The sequence below is a fragment of the Hippocampus zosterae genome, chromosome 1 (genome assembly GCF_025434085.1).
Source record: "Hippocampus zosterae strain Florida chromosome 1, ASM2543408v3, whole genome shotgun sequence".
NCBI lineage: Eukaryota > Metazoa > Chordata > Actinopteri > Syngnathiformes > Syngnathidae > Hippocampus > Hippocampus zosterae.
Genome location: NC_067451.1, coordinates 37,532,297 through 37,549,117, shown reverse-complemented (window position 1 = coordinate 37,549,117; position 16,821 = coordinate 37,532,297). Strand labels below are relative to the sequence as shown.

Genomic DNA, 16,821 nt, shown 5'->3' with positions numbered 1-16,821 from the left:
CTTAACGTTCTTTTTGTGTCAACCTACAGTCTAAGCATTTACAGTGTTTTGACAGAGACGTTTTGGCAGAGAATTAGGACTTTCTTTGCTGTTTGTTATTTGGTTATGTTGTTTATTATGTTCATTTGCAGCCACAATAAGCTAATTTGCTTCAAAAATGGGGCAACACATCGTTAGAGAGAGGATTGAGAAGACCAGAAGATTTCAACTGTTCCTCCCATTGTTCATTAAGACCAAGACATGGTCAAATCTTGCGCTAAAGGCTTGAACAAACAGCCGGTGCGTGAACTTGGAGTGCAGCGACTCGGGATAAACCAGGGGTCGGCAACCCAAAATGTTGAAAGAGCCATTTTGGACAAAAAAAAAAAAAAAACCCAAAACAAATATGTCTGGAGCCGCAAAAAGGAAAATCCTTATCATGAACTCAACACATGTTGTATGTATCTATATTAGCGATATTAGCCTACTACCAACATGACTAAGTTGCCTACAAATACACAAGTAATCATGATTAAATGTTCCCCCCCCTGCAGTTCATCTTGTAGAGCAGGGGTGCCCAAACCTTTTTGACCGACTATCTACTTTTCGATAAACCAACCTCCCGCGATCGGCCAATGACCGCACATGCGCGCATACACACACTTAGACACCCATACTGTAATGAGCAATAGCCATAACGGCGGCTAAAATGAACAAGGCACGGGGCGCACTTTCACAGTGTTCTAACTATTGTAGCTCACATGTACTGTTTAAAAATGATTCTCTCGGCTGTATTTTAGAATTTTATTGTTAATAGTCAACATAATTGCAGTTGACACAACACAATGTTTGTTACAGGGCTGCCACATCATTGTTTGTTGTGCGGTCCTAAGTTATGGTTTCATAAAGTGGAATGCATCCATGTCTAAAATCTGGCTCAGCATATTCATGGTGGAGGTAGAAACAAACCTAAAGTAAAATGCAGTGTTCAGAATTGTGGGGAATCTATATACTGCTGAAAAAAATAACAATAATAATAATAATAATTAAATGATGTGAAAGACAATTGTAAATAGCACTGTGATTTATCCATTTTGTGTTTATATTGCACGTAATTGAACGGTGTTTGTTGGTTTTTTTTCTTCTTTCTACCTACATTCTTGCTGCTGGAGGCTGTAAATTTCCCCAATGTGGGACAAATAAAGGATATCTTATCTTACTTTTGTGTAATTGTGCTTTTTAGATTAGATTTGAATTCATAAGTAATTATCGTATTTTCCACACTATAGGGCGCACCCAAAAGTCTTCCATTTTCTTAAAAGCTCACTGAGCGCCTTAAAATCCGGTGCGTCTTTTGTATGGTCATTACGGTCATACATCGACTCCAAGATGGCTCCTTCCTGGAGACAATGCTTCCAATGGTTTAACTTACTGTTGGTTCAGTGAACTGTGTCACTGCTTTATTAAATAGGTTTGTGTTGCAGCGCCAAAAAAAGGAGAGCTGTGGTGTTCATTTTTTAAAACAGTCCCAACAAATACAGGTACGTATTTGTACGTCTCTGTCTGTCTCCATGCCTTCTTCCGTTCGACTTGAGAGGCGTTCAAGACCGCCTCCGAAAAACGGAAAAGAAATGCCAATGCATTTTTCGGACGCAGTCATGAACGCCTCTGTCATGTTCCTTATTCGGCAGCAGGAGGCACGCGTTCACTTCTGCCGCCCGCACACCTGCTGCCTATTTGCCAGTGATTGCATCTGCTATATCTAGGCGCTCCAGCGGTCGACCCATTGCCGGAGTATTGCATGCCGTGCCACTGCTATTGCCTATGATTACACATATTGTTCGACACCATTTGCGGTTGGTTATATTATCGTCGTGCCACGGGAAGCATTATCTTAGCGTACGTGAATCAGTACTCGCTTACCATATTTTCCTTGCCGTTGTTTTGCAAACTTTTCTGTTGTCACATTTCCTTATTTCCTGGTGCTCGTTTTTACCAGCGCTTTCTGTTGTCGCATTCCTTATTTCCTGGCTATCGTTCTGTGACCAGCGTTTTCTGTTGTTTATTAGGCGGGATTTTTGTTTATAATAAATATTGTTTTACAAAATCCTTGTCGGTGTCTGCTATTTCGGGGATCCGCTTGTTTTCGTTTTCTCCGTTACGTACGAAGCAGTTCCTTTTTCCTGCTTCGTGCCTAACGTGACAGCCTCTCGAGGTGACTGGAAGCAAAGAAGGGAAGGAGACTGACAAAGACACACCTGTATTTGTGGTTGTGGTTTTATTATTTTTTAAACACAGACTTTATTAATAGTTTTCACAGTCTCAGCAAATACAGGTACTGTACGTCTTTGTCCGTCTCTGTGCCTCCACTCGAGAGGCGTTCATGGCCGCCCCCGAAAAATGAAAATTAATTCTTACTTCAATGAAACCACAAAGAAAATCAAGCGAGGAAATAACGAAATAAATTCTGTAGGTGGAGATATAGAATTTATTTTATGTTTTGATGCGTTACGTTCAATTTTCGTAATTTCATTTAAGTACAGTAGTAGTCAATTTACATGTTTCAGAGGCGGTCATGAACGCCACTCAAGTTGAACTGACGCCTCTCGAGTTGAAAGGAAGGAGCGGAGCACCATCTAGTGAAAGCATTGTATATTGCGCCTTTTAATGAGAAGCATCTAATGTATGAAAAAAAACTACAAAATAGCCATTCATTGAAGGTACGCCTCATAATCCAGTGCATCTTTTAGTGCAGAAAATATGATAATCTTTGTCTACATGTTGTCAGTGACAATCACTGATAGCCAGCAAAATGCCAATCAGTGCATGATATACAAGTCCCGTTAATGGCAAGGGGGAAAAAAGCTTTATCTGGTAAATTAAGCTCAGCAAAACCTTGCTTTTTCTTGAACATTGTCCGATGTGTGTTACAGAGATGTTGTATGTTGGTTGTAGATATGTGTTGAATTTTGTTTTATGGAAACATGAGTGAGGGTGGTCTTGAAAAAATTACTTCCGAGTGACGGAGATCACCAGAACTGCAAGCATGTATCTTTGTGTGCACAGGACAGTTAGGTCTAGCTCTTGATTGTAAATAATTGCGCACTTGCTTGTGTGCATGTGAGTTTTCAATTTCAAGCAGACTGCGCTTACCCTCTGATTATAGCTGCGCTTGATAGGCAACCAGTCAAGGGAATTTTGTAATTCGGAGTTTCCAAACGTCGCAACATATTGGGGGTGGTTTTGTCCTCGCAGAACATCAATAATAATTTGAGAAACCAGGGAGCAGTTGGCTACTTCCTCCAGTCTGCAGAAGACAGAACACATCCAATCACATACTGTACACATCTTTTCACTCGAGTGAGGTTAGTGGGTTTTTGCTGAAAAAGTCATGCCTTAATGTGCAGCCAGATATTGAGTCCACACCAAACAAGACAGGAGAACGCTGATGAGGACCATTCATACAGTTTTGGTTCGCGGAAATCGGGAGAATTGACAGTGTGTCTCCCGGGTTTTGAACCATATCTGTAAGAAAAACTGTTAAGGACAATAGAAGGCAAGAAAATTAAACAAGTCATTGTTTCTGATAATACCATTCGTACCCAGTAATGGATATTCAGCAATTTCTTGTCCAGACAAAATAGGATGTCCGACGATATAACCGGGATTTCCACTGTAATGGAATGGCACGTTGTTATTCTCCTCCTGTTAAATGACAGTTGGCAACTCAAATCAGTACTTGGTCAAAAGTAAAAGTGCAGCTTCCATTGCTGATCTCCATTTTGCGCAAGGCGTCATCTCTAACACGTCAACTCATGTGGTGCAGCACCTTTTGTGCACTTCTTTTATGCTTTGTTCAAACTAATGCAGGGTGAGCATTTCTAGCTGTGTAATTGTCGATGTAAAGTAGTTTGTGCGGGGTGGCCCGGATGACGTGTGTGGGTGGCGGCATGGCTAAGTGGTCATTTCCCGCTGCACAAGTGACAGCCCATTTACCTTTTGGAATAGTGGCACACGGGGCCGTGCACGAAAAATCTGCACATTGATCTATTTTTCCAAGTTAAAACATTTTAACTTCTGTCACACATGGCCACACGGCAGCCAACCGGCTTCAGCAACGTACTACATCACACACAGAGTGACAGACGGATTTTGTGTGGAGATTTGAGAACAGTGGTGGGGAAAATAACAATTGCAACCTGTAGTCATCGCGGAGTGTGACAACATGTACAGCGACCAATTCCGGGACAGAATGGTGACCAAAGAAGCTGGCATTTAGTGTTTTTAGCTCAGGGGTGTCAAAATCATTTTTGTTGCGGGCCACATTGTTGTTACGGTTTCCCTTGGAGGGCTGTTATGATTATTATTATTATTTTCTGAAACCATCTAAATGTTTAACCACCTCCACATATTAGGACCTGGTTTACCCCTACCCTCAGACAACTTAAATCAAAAGTACGTCAACTTGAAAGATTAAACAGGAAAAGTGGACTCGCAATTAATAAAGAATGAATGTACACTACCCACTTCTTCCATTACAAGGACTCAATTTCCAAAGCCAAATCAACCTACTACTCTGGTTTAATCAGTTCCACTGAAGGTAACCCCTAAACACTCTTTTCACTCATTTCTAAATTCACTAAACCTGCTGACACTCTTCCATCACATCTCTATTCTACCGATTTCTGTAATACTCTGGCCTCATTTTTTACATCCAAAATCCAACTTATCCACCCGCAACTCACCCCCTCATATGCTCCCAACCCTCCTACTCCATTCTCCCCGGCTCCTACCCAGCTGTTCTCTGCATTCACCTCCCCATCTGTCCACCAAATCTCCATCTTAATTCAGAAGTCCAAAACCTCCACTTGTCAACTTGACCCTCTCCCGACTGTTCTAGTCAAAGCCTCTATCGGCCCTCTCCCCTCTCATCACTAACATTATTCAAACTTCCCTCTCTATCGGCAATGTACCCTCCTGTAACAAGGGCTACGTTTGTTTTATAATTGCTGGAGATGATAAAACACTGGGCAGACAACGGGTTTCTACTTGGACCAGTAAGGGGACACTAGGTTCGATTCACTGGAGCCAATGATGTCACCATTGAGGGGGTGGCATGGGCAAAGAAACAAGACAACAGTTGTAAAAACAATTAACTTTTATATCAAACATAGACACAGGACAACAAATTATCACAACAACCACAGTGAAAAAAGAAAGTAAATAAATCCAATTTAGTCTCAACCTCTTAGTTGACCTTTCCCTCAAGCAAAATAATTGGTGATCACCTTTCTCAACACAGGTGTGAGTTTCCTTTTTTTTCTTTCAATCTGAATAAAATAACTAAACACAAAATGTTCTTGTCAACTCCTGTCGTACAAAATACATTATTCTATACATCACCAACACAAATAAAATAAATTACAATTTATCAAATGTAATATATTGTATGTTCTTTGGTTGGCTCGCATCCACCACTGTACCCCCTTTTCCAGCACTTTTGGACGTCAGGGCACCGTAATGGAATCCACTCCACTGAAGGCACGCTAATCCCAGCGCTGTCCTCATTTAGAACTCCACAAAAGACCCGGCCAGAAGAATGTTGAACGATACTCCGACGATGTTATACGGTCGGCGAAATCCCGGCGGTACGGAATGCTCACAGCTCCGTTAGCCAGGTACAGTACTCGAGGTTGCGTAAAATGACTCTCTGTCTCCCGAAACACTTCCTCACAACGGTGAAGAATACGTCCGCTCGCGTTCAGTTCCCGTCAGAAAAAGAGACCGAGATAGGTTGCGCCGCACGTTCGTGACGTCACGAAGGTGAAAACTGCACCTCTCATTCGCTGACACCCCACTAGTATTTTGTGCCCTGATTCGCTCGGGCCACGGCAATATTCAATTCTGTTTAATTAAGCAATTTTTAACGACACTACTCTTTTAGTCAATATAGATTTTGGTTATGTCCACTCCCCATTGCCTCATGCCATAATCCAGGTTACACCCACATCTAAAAACTGCTGCTGTCACTCCCATACTTAAGAAACCTGGCTCTGATCCCTCCGGCCTGAACAACTTCCATCCCATATCAAATCTCTCCTTCATTTCCAAACTTCTAGAAAAAGCAATGGCTGTTCAACTTCACACCCATCTCTCCTCCAATAACCTCTACGAACAATTTAAATCTGGCTTCTGTCCCCTCCATAGTACCGTATTTTCAAGACTATAAAGGCGCCATGAAAAGTCTTACATTTTCTCCAAAACGGACAGGACGCCCTATGATGCGGAGCGTCTTGTGTATGCACTGAGTTGCAAGACCTGACTGACAGCCGACACGCTGTTTATATAAAGAAAAGGCGGAAGTGAGTGTGGACAGCCATGCAGCAAAGAAGTCAGCCAATCAGTGAAGGGTGGGCGTGTATATATACATATATGGAGAGAGAGAGAGAGAGAGAGAGAGAGAAGGCGGACGTGAGTGAGGACAGGCATGCGGCGAAGAAGTCCGCCAATGAGTGAAGGGTGGGCGTGTAAGTGGACGCTAAAGGGACACCCCAGCAGGTACCAACACTTGTATAAAGTGTGGCTATGTGCATTATTAGAAAAAAAAAACAACGTCGGTTTTGGTTTCTAAGAACCCCCGAAATTAAATTCTACAAAGAGACACGCCATTAAGCTCAGTTCAAACTTCAAGCCATCGATTATGCTTTTGGCATGCGTGCCCATCTCACTGCAGCGGTGAAAAACCAAGTCAAGCAAATGAACTCTGAGCTTGCCGTCATTCCCGGAGGCTTGACTAAAGAACTCTAACCGCTGGACATCGGCATCAACCGGGCGTTCAAAGTAAAGTTGCGAGCGGCATGGGAACAATGGATGATCGATGGCAAACACAACTTTACAAAGAGTGAGAGTCAGCGCCGGACAAGTTACGCCACAATTTGCGAATGGATCGTGGCTGCTTGGACGAACGTGTCTGCTTGCACTGTTGTTCGAACTTTTGGCAAAGCCGGCATCATTTCTGTGGAGCCACATGGCAATGAGAGTGACTCTGACAACGAGAGGGAACACAGCCTTTTTAATGCATTACCGGTACTTGCACAATTGTTCAATTCTGATACAGAAGATGAGGACTTTGATGGATTTCTGGGTGTTGCTTGATCGAAAAACGTGAGTACATTGTACGATGGCTAAATAAAATACAACCAAACTCATTTTTGCTTCTCTTGCCTTTTTAACCCGTGGGTCCTTCAAATGAAAAAAACCCTAAGTTATGCATTTTACAATTTTTGTAATGATGTATTTTGTGTTACACAAACATTCTTTTTTTTTTTTTTTCAAACACTCAAAATGTTCAGAGGCATCTGTGCTATCCATACATACCGTATTTTCACGACTATTCGACGCATCGTACTAATGGCCGCAGTCTCAGTAATGCGTGACATTTCTGTATTTTACACATACACAGGACGCATCGTACGAATAGGCGCAGTTTTACAGTGGTAAAACATACGCCAGCTTAAACATACGGCATGCATGCGCGCACTCTAACACGTTAGCTTGAAGCATACGGTAGCACGCCAAGACATACAGATAAGATAAAAACACGTTTTTAAAAAGGCAACGAAAGCAGAACTGAGTTTGGGTGTATTTTATTTAGCCATCGTACAATGTTCTCATGTTTTTCGATCAATCATCACCCAGAAATCCATCAAAGTCCTCATACTCTATCAGAAGCAGAGGACTGCACATCTCAGTTGTCATTGAATGCATGCTAGTGTGAGTTGCTACGCATTGCCGAGCGGAAAGAAGGAGTACCAACAGCAAAGTCAACATTTCTCTCGTGTGAAGCTTTCCCACATTTGAAAGTAAAGAACAGAGCGAAACATGGTGGCAGCGCGTGTGTGTGTAGAAAGAATTGAACAATTGTGCAAGTACCGTAATCCATCAAAAACGCCGCGTTCCCTCTCGTTGTTGCGTATTGTGGCGTAACTCGCCAAGCGCTGCCTCTCACTCTTTGTAAAGTTGTGTTTGCCACCGATCATCCATTGTTCCCATGCCGTTTGCAACTTTACTTTGAACGCCCGGTTGATGCCAATGTCCAGCGGTTGGAGTTCTTTAGTCAAGCCTCCGGGAATAACGGCAAGCTCAGAGTTCATTTGCTTGACTTTTTTTTCACCGCTGCTGTGAGATGGGGACGCATGCATAAAGCATAACCGGTGGCTTTAAGTTTGAACTGAGCTTCGTAGGCGTGTCTTTTTGTCGAATTTATTTTCAGGGGTTCTTAGAAACCAAAACCGGAGTTGTTTTGCAACAATGCACATTGCCACACTCTATACAAGTGTTGGTACTGGCTTGAGGCGTCCACTTACACGCCCACCCTTCACCATTGGCGGACTAGCTTGTCTGTCCTCTCTCTCCCTCTCTCGCTCTCTCTCCCTCTCCATATATGTATATATACACGCCCACCCTTCCCTGATTGGCCGACTTCTTTCATGCCTGGCCACCGTCACTTCCGCCTTTTCTCTATATAAACAGCGTGTCGGCTGTCAGTCAGATTTTGGAACTCGGCGCATATAAAGGACGCTCTGCACCATAAGGCGTCCTGTCCATTTTGGAGAAAATTTAAGACTTTTAATGGCGCCTTATAGTCGTGAAAATACGGTATATAGTTTTTATTAGTTCTTTGGGATTTTTTATTCTTTATTTTTTGCAAAGAAAAAAAAATTGTGTCTGGAGGTCCCAACCAAGCCCTACTAACAATCCCGACCGGACGTGTTCATGTAAAATGCATTGGTTTGAAGCCTCCTGCAAAAAGGCAAACTCATTTGCGATCCTCTGGCGCCACCTAAAAGTTGCACAATTGGAATGACCTCAACCCAACAATGTGGCATGCATACGTCTGTCCAAGAGAAAACAAAACGATTGACGTAAAAATCGCATGAAATGCATGTTTACACATTAGGTTTAAGATGCATTCGAAAATATGAATTATAATGGGTCTCTATGGTGCAAAATATGTAAATTGCGAAGATTACGCAATCAAAACCTTTTTTATTATTGCTGCAATGCCTGAGAATTATCAGCCGGTGACGTCATGAAATTTAGGCCATTTTAGAACCCCCCCATACGTTTCAGCTCTCTGGTGTTTTTCCGAATGCCTTTGCCTTTGATTCAAAGACATAATTTTACATTTATCGCAAGCGGTGGACTACGAGGGTTAAAAACGTGTTTTTAGCGTGTATCCGTATGTCTTGGCATGCTATCGTATGCTTCAAGCTAACGTGTTTTTAGCGTGCGCGTGTGCATGCCGTATGTTTAAGCTGGCGTATGTTTTACCACTGTAAAACTGCGCCCAATAATACAGTGCGTTTTGTCTATGTGTCAAATACAGAAATAGCACCCATGAATGAGACTGCGCCCAACAATACGGTGAGCCGAATGGTCGTGAAAATCCGGTACTGAAACTGCCCTACTCAAAATATCCAATGACCTTCTTCTCTCTGCTGACTCCGGTTCACTCGCCATCCTCCGCCTGCTTGACCTCAGTGCAGCCTTTGACACCATCTCTCACTCCATCCTCCTCGACAGACTCTCCTCCATTGGCATCACCAGCAACCCCCTCTCCTGGTTCTGTTCCTATCTCTCTGACCGCACCCAGTTTATTCAGCTGAAATGTTTTAGATCTCAACCCTTTACCCTCACTTCAGGTGTTCCTCAGGGTTCTGTCCTTGGCCTCTAATCTCTCTTCTCCCCCTTAGTAATATCTTCAGGAAACATCACATTCACTGCTACGCGGATGACACCCAGCTCTACATCTCTACCAAACCAAACACCATACTCCAGGGGTGTCCAAAGTCAGTCCTCAACGGCCGCTGTCCTGCCTGTTTTCCAGCTCTCCCAGGAGCAAAACACCTGATACAAATCATCAGGATCGTTCTAATGCTGCTTCAGAGCTGGCTGATGAGCTGATCATCTGAATCAGGTGTGTTGCAGGCGAGAGAGCTGGAAAACAGGCAGGACAGTGGCCCTCCAGGCCCTGAGCTGGACATGTCTGCCATACACCCACCATCCTCCCGAACCAACTGTCTCCAGGAATTAAAATCGTGGTTCACCTCAAACTTCCTCAAACTGAACAGCAATACCATTGAACTACTCATCGTTGGCACCAAATCCACCCTAAACAAAATAAACAATTTCTCCATTCCCTTTGACAGCTCCTTCATCTCCCCCTCCCCTCAGGTCAAGAGTCATGATAGCGCCCTCTCCTTCACCTCACATATGAACAATATCACTCGTTCTGCATATTATCATCTTAGAAACTAGTGATGTGTCGTTCGCGAACGAACGGTTTTAGACCCGGCTCCTTGAAGTGAACGACAATAGCTGGCTCCTAATAGGGAGCCGCTCCTAATAGCAGCCGACTTTTTTTTCTCCTTTTTTCCCCCCTCCTTCGGTTAAAGCCGCATGTGATTGGTCAAGATCTGTGGTAGAAGAGGGAGGGGAGGGTTACACACACACACACACACACACACACACTACAGTGAAGAGAAGGGAGAGGAGTTAGAGACACACAAGAGCTGCACACGAACAGGAGAGACAGGGAGACAAGAGAGAGCTCGATAGCGCGACAGAGAAAAAAAAACATGGTGGAAAGGCGAGAAAATGGAAAGGAAACGCAGTGAAATTTGGACTCATTTCAACTTAATTGCTAGATCAAAGGCAGTGTGTAGAGTGTGCATGGTTAAAATCTCCAATATAAAATTTTAATTAATAATTTATTGTGTGGTAATCTTAGTGGGAAGCTTACTTATGTTGTTTTACTGTAAATAATTAAAAGCTTATAAATATACACAATCAGGGATTGTTGGAACTTTTTGTTGACCTTGTTTTGAGATGGGTCTTTGTTCTTCTACTTTGTAATGTTTTTTTGTAGCATTCAGTGTTGTACTCCATGATGAGTATGTTCAGAAGAATATTAAATAAGCCATATAAATAATAAATATTTGATATACTGTTTATTTTTTACATTAGTAATTCATTTTACACATAATTTTACATTATTTTTGGGAGTAAATTAATTTAAGCAACAAAAAAACTGAGGAGCCATTTGGGAGCCGAAAGAGCTCTTTTTTGTGAACCGAGCCAAAAGAACCGGCTCTCTAAAAAGAACCGGAATTCCCATCACTATTAGAAACATTCACCAGCTGCGCTCTCCGTTGAGGATGTGGAAATCACGGATTTGGCTGATCGACGCCATTAAAGAGACATGAAGGCACTAGGGATGTGAATCTCAGCACTGAGGACGATTCGATACACATCACGATCCACTGCCAGCGATGCGATACTTAAACGATACATGGAATTTTCTGGCGATACGATGCGATACGTTTCACCGTCATCACGATGCGATACGATTCGATACACATTAAGTTCAAATCAATGCGATCCGATACAATACAATGCAATTTGTTGCGATATTGTGCAATTAAACATGATGCAAATAAGCAAAGAAAAAAAGGTTTTAAAAAGATGGAATTCAGTATGGTATTACAAAAAGGATACCACTTTATTCCTTATAAAGAGTAGAACTTGTAAAAAACTTATTTAAGCCCTTTCACAATTGGGTTTTGTGCAAAGAAAATGTAAACAATTTGGCACCTGAGACTCACAGCTGTTGCTATAGTGTAAACACAAACAGACTCTCACTGAGTGTCTTATATGAAATATTCATATATATGAATCTATAGCGCAAGATGTCCACCCATCCACTGTAAGTGCAACTCTTTGCGCACTGTTCAGCGACACAGTAATCTCACTTCTCACTTTGTTGTACACATCGGGAATATGTTTGTAAGTGAACACAGACCTGTCTGGTATTTTATACCTGGGTTCCAAAACGTGCACGAGCTGTCTGCAACCCTCGTTGTCCACCACGCTAAGGCTGGAGGTCTTTGCATATGAAATAAGCAGTGGCCTTAGTTATAGCCATTGCGCGGTCACAGTGAGTTGCAAGGGGACTCCCAAAATAAGAGGCAATTTTTTTCTGATCCTGACCTGGTTTACCAAGAGTTTCTCCGGTGTCCGACGAGGAACTGGGCGGGGAAGCGGGAGGGAAACTTGTCGGTGATCTGGTCCCATCGGTTTAAGTGGTTCTGCATATTTGTGGTGCTGCCGTTGTATGGCTTCTTAGTGCGACATTCCTTGCAAATTACGGAGGTTTTATCAAGCTTTCCGTCTTTCTTTTCGAAGCCGTAGTATTTCCAAACATAAGATTTGAATGTTGCGGCTGCATTAAATATAGTGGTTTCCTTGCTGCTGCGTGCGCTAATTTCCATAATGTTTCGCTCGTTGTGTACTGGACTTTATGTGACGCACGGCTACCGTCCGTATTCAACACAAAACGCAAAGCAATGATGGTGCATTCATTGCGCCTAGGAAAGGGCAGATATGTGACGTTTAACATGAATAAAACGGCGATTGAATCGGATTTTACCGATACCCCTCAATGCATCGTCATGAATCGCGATTTCACCGATACCCATCAATGCATCGTGATGAATCGCGATTTAACCCGTCAATCGCGTCGTACCCAGTGAATGAGCCGATGCACTCGGATCGCGGACGTGCGCATCGATGTATCGATTAATATCGATTATTTTCCACACCCTTAGAAGCCACGGACTCAAGGCTGTCTTAAATTCTTGGGCAGCCTGCTACCAAAACAACATCTCGACCTTCCCCTGATGAAAGTATGCACGGAAGCTAGTCCCCCACCATCACCCCCTCCCTCATACATTCGCTTGTTTCACCGTCTTCATTGTTTATGTCTTGTGACCTGTTATAACTGTCATATGCTTGTGCAGGAGTTTTTTGCCTCACTCAAATTATCTTCAAAATGAGGGTAGTTCGAGCGTGGGTTTTTTTTCTCCCCCTCTCCCTCCCTTGTGGTTTCTTTCTGACTTTCGGGTTGAGTGAACGCTGGCGCGTTTTGGCTGCCGCTGCTCAACCCGTATTGTTTTGTGTTTTCTGTTATTTATAAATAAAATGTATTATTATTAGAGCTGTCAAACTATTAAAATATTTAATCTAATTAAAAATGCATCTGTCATAATTAACTCAAATGAACTAAAAAATTAATCGTGATTACTCACATTTTTTATTTATTTTTTTGTCCTATTTTTCCCCATTTTAATGCTCTCATCAACTTGGAATCATGAATACAATACAATACAATACATGCTGATTTATACAGCGCTTTCACAACAGCGGCAGCTGTAACAAAGCGCTTAACAAAACAGTTAACATAAAGTAAAATAATAAACACAACACATAACATAAAACACGAACAGTCATGCAGTTCTAACCACTTTTCCATCACACGCAGGAGAGAAACAAAGTATCCTTTAACCAGTGGATCAGAGATCAGTTTTCTATGTGCCAAATGCAAATATTTACTGAAATAACAATTAAAATGTTCAATTTTACATGAACATTTTTCACTTGGAGCAGTTGTTCACACATAATCTCTCACACAATATTACTGTCCATCAACAAGAGTGAAAAAAAAATTGTCACACAACAGCTGCTTTAACAGCTTTTTTAATTAAATCAAAACAGAGCAATATAACATTATAAAGTGCACATCTAAGGTAAACTAGTACTCAGCCTATAGTGGATTTAAACCATGGTTGCATACTTCGTTTTTCTCAAGTTTGCTGTGAACACAGCAGTCTGTTTCTGTATGTTTGTTGGAGAATAACGAGACCCCGGACACCAGTGTTCATTATGTGCCGCTGTATTCAAAACTGCCGGCAGTACAGACAAGTGCAAGCACTTCCCCAGTGCTGCTGGGGCAAACCATTCTGAAAGAGGGGGCGGGGGGGTTCACTCCCCCTAACACAGTCAGGCTATGTTGATTATGTTGGTCCTTCTTGCGCGGAAGTCTCTCTACGGTTTTTGTGTCTACCTCATTTCGGATGACTACACTTGGTTTGATGACAACACTGGAAACGTTTAATTTTTGCTAGAGCAGCGCACTGTCACTGTCAGATGAACAGAGAGAAGCTCCACCCGCTCTATTTATATGGACACGGAACGCTCCAACCTTCCACACCAAATAGTTCCAAACAAGTAACAAGTGGCATAAATCGTATACCTGTATAATACACTGAGAGAGAACAGGTAACTTTGGTCTTGTCGGTGGAGCAATCTGGCAACTTTTTAAAAGTAAACTTTCCATTCATAAACTCTTTAAGTATCCGTTTTCGGTGTCTCGCGCTGCCATGGCTGGCAAAACAGACATGGGCGTGGACTTCTGCAGCGCCTCTTGTTGTTTTGTTTCTGGTGTATTTATAGAGCACCGTAACATCCGCTTGTGACGTGTGACGCGGTAATCTCGCGAGAAAAAATGTAATCCCGTTAAAATTCATTTAAATTAATGCCAATAAAAATGCGCTAAACTGACAGCTCTAATTATTATTACTATGATTATTTTCTCACCCCTCACTCCACTGCTATACTTCTTCACACCCTTGTCACCTCCCGACTTGATTACTGTAACTCCCTCCTGCTCGGTCTCCCACAAAAAAAAACCCTCCACAAGCTTCAGCTGGTCCAAAATTCAGCCGCTCGCATTATTACGCTCACACCATTCATAAACCATATTACACCTGTCCTCCAACATCTCCACTGGCTCCCCATTATACATCACATTCAATATAAAATCATGCTCCTTACATTCAAAGCCATCCATAACCTTGCCCCTCCATACCCGTCTGACCTCATCCATATTCCTACACCTGTCCGCTCTCTTCGCTCTTTCCCCTCCTCACAGTCCCCCCTGGTCACCTCGTCACCATGGGAAACAGAGCCTTCAGTCGCTCTGCTCCCCAGCTCTGGAACACACTCCCTGGCATTCTTTTGATCTTTTATTGAGCAACTATTGAGTCAGTCCTGCGCTTTGGAATAACCACTTGGTTTGGGAACCACACTGTAAAATCGAAAGCTCACATAACCAACTTGGTTAAGACAGCAGGGAAGGTAAGCGTACAGCCCCCGCCCCCTGCGCCCCCAAGATATATATATGTGCAGTACGTTATTCAACAGGCCAACAACATTCTAGACAATCCTTCGCACGTGCTGCACTTCCAATTCGAGCTCCTACACTCAGGAAAGAGGTACGGGACCCTTCTCTGCAAATTAAACCGATACAAAAACTAATTCATACCGCAGGCTATCAGCCTAATTAACAAACAACTAGAGGAAGGCAGACAGAAAAGCAGGAGGACATGAGGGCAGTGTGGGGTGTGCATATGACTTTGACGTACCATCCATTGTGTGGAGAGTATATATCGTCCGGCACTGTATGTATTGTCCAATGTATGTGGTGTAGCTTACAGTATGTGTTTTTATTGTTCAATGCATGTAGCAGCAAGCAGGGCATGTCCTCCGAGACAAGTTTCTCGTATGGGAGACCAAATAAAAAGTCAAATCAAATCAAATAATAATAATAATAATCATAGTTAATGAAATAATTACATTGTTGATGAACTATTAATTCGGAATGATCACAAATTTGGCACCGTTGCAATCCACTTCGGCACCATACAAATTGGATATAACTTTGTTGCATGACTCAAAATTATATATCGCGATATAAAATAGCAAGATGCTCCCTTTCAACACTTTTGGGACAGTCAAAGATTAATCATCATGCTGTGCCTGTGAAAAATCCAGTTCTGCATGAAAATTATCAATTCGAAAACGAAGCGATGAATGGATTCCACGTGTATTTCATCTAAAAGAATAGATGCAGAGAACCCATTTTAATTCAGTCAGAGCGCATTTTTCTGGGAAGAGCTCAAACACACCTGACATGACGTATTTGTTCCAATTTAGCAGTCACAATGCAGTAAACGGTAAATATTATCCTTCTCTCCTGAAGCAATATTTTTCTAAACCAAAAGTCAATCTGATCGCAATTAAAAAATGCTTTCTTTTGTAAATAACATCATTTGAAGTGGATTAAACAAAAACAGTTTCAGCTTCAGTAATACCTGAATAAATTTGATCGAGAACTCCTGCTCCAGGGTAAATGGTGTGACATTAAAGTTCCCAAGCAGCAGATGTACTGCAGCATTCACTACTTGGCCTGCCTTGTTGTACTTCACCAAGTATGCAACCTGCGAAAACAGCAACAACAAGAAAAAACATTATGGGGCGGCATGGCTCAGGTTGTAGAGCAGCAGTCTCAGAACCCAAAGGCTGTGGGTTTGATCCTCAGCTCTCGTGATCATGTCGAAGTGTCCTTGCGCAAAATACTGAACCGCCAGTTGCTCCGCAGTAGGAGAATGAGGCGACAGCGAGAAAGCACTGAGTACTTTGAAGGTAAAAAAGCGCAATACAAGTGTTAACCAATTCACATTTGGAAACGATATCAAGTTGTCATAAGTCAAAGAGTTGTATTCACCTTACCTTCAAAACAACATTTGCACACACATTTGGATTCATGAGATACGGCTTCATGTTTTCCTCTTCACCGATCGTAACTTCATTTTGAGTGCCATCTGAAGACTGCAACATGACTGCAGCCATCTCCACAGGAACAACCTGAGAATCACTCATACAGTTTTTTTAAAATCAAGCTTCAGTATCAGTGTATTATGACAAAGTCTCAATGATCTGTGAATCTGTACCATCTTTTCTGCAGGCTTCTTTTGTATAGCCTGTAAGTGCTGGATTTTTTTTTCTGTGCCACTGTGGATCGTACTGGGCTCTTATGGAATAATATTCTTAATATCCTCTCTGGCTTCGCTGTTATGTGCCCCTCACCCCTTAGCAGTGGAT

General features: G+C 42.4%; 1 protein-coding gene across 1 annotated transcript in view; it reads right to left on the bottom strand.

The window, feature by feature from the left end:
- Window positions 1–16,821, bottom strand: part of LOC127597733 (tectonic-1-like) — a 34,217-nt gene that overhangs the window by 1,406 nt on the left and 15,990 nt on the right. Inside the window, exons 5-9 of the mRNA XM_052061089.1 lie at window positions 16,450–16,584; window positions 16,032–16,157; window positions 3,596–3,684; window positions 3,375–3,506; window positions 3,133–3,286 (exon numbers count right to left, since the gene is read on the bottom strand). Coding sequence (XP_051917049.1) covers window positions 3,133–3,286; window positions 3,375–3,506; window positions 3,596–3,684; window positions 16,032–16,157; window positions 16,450–16,584 — 636 coding nt within the window. The remainder of the gene's footprint in view (window positions 1–3,132; window positions 3,287–3,374; window positions 3,507–3,595; window positions 3,685–16,031; window positions 16,158–16,449; window positions 16,585–16,821) is intronic.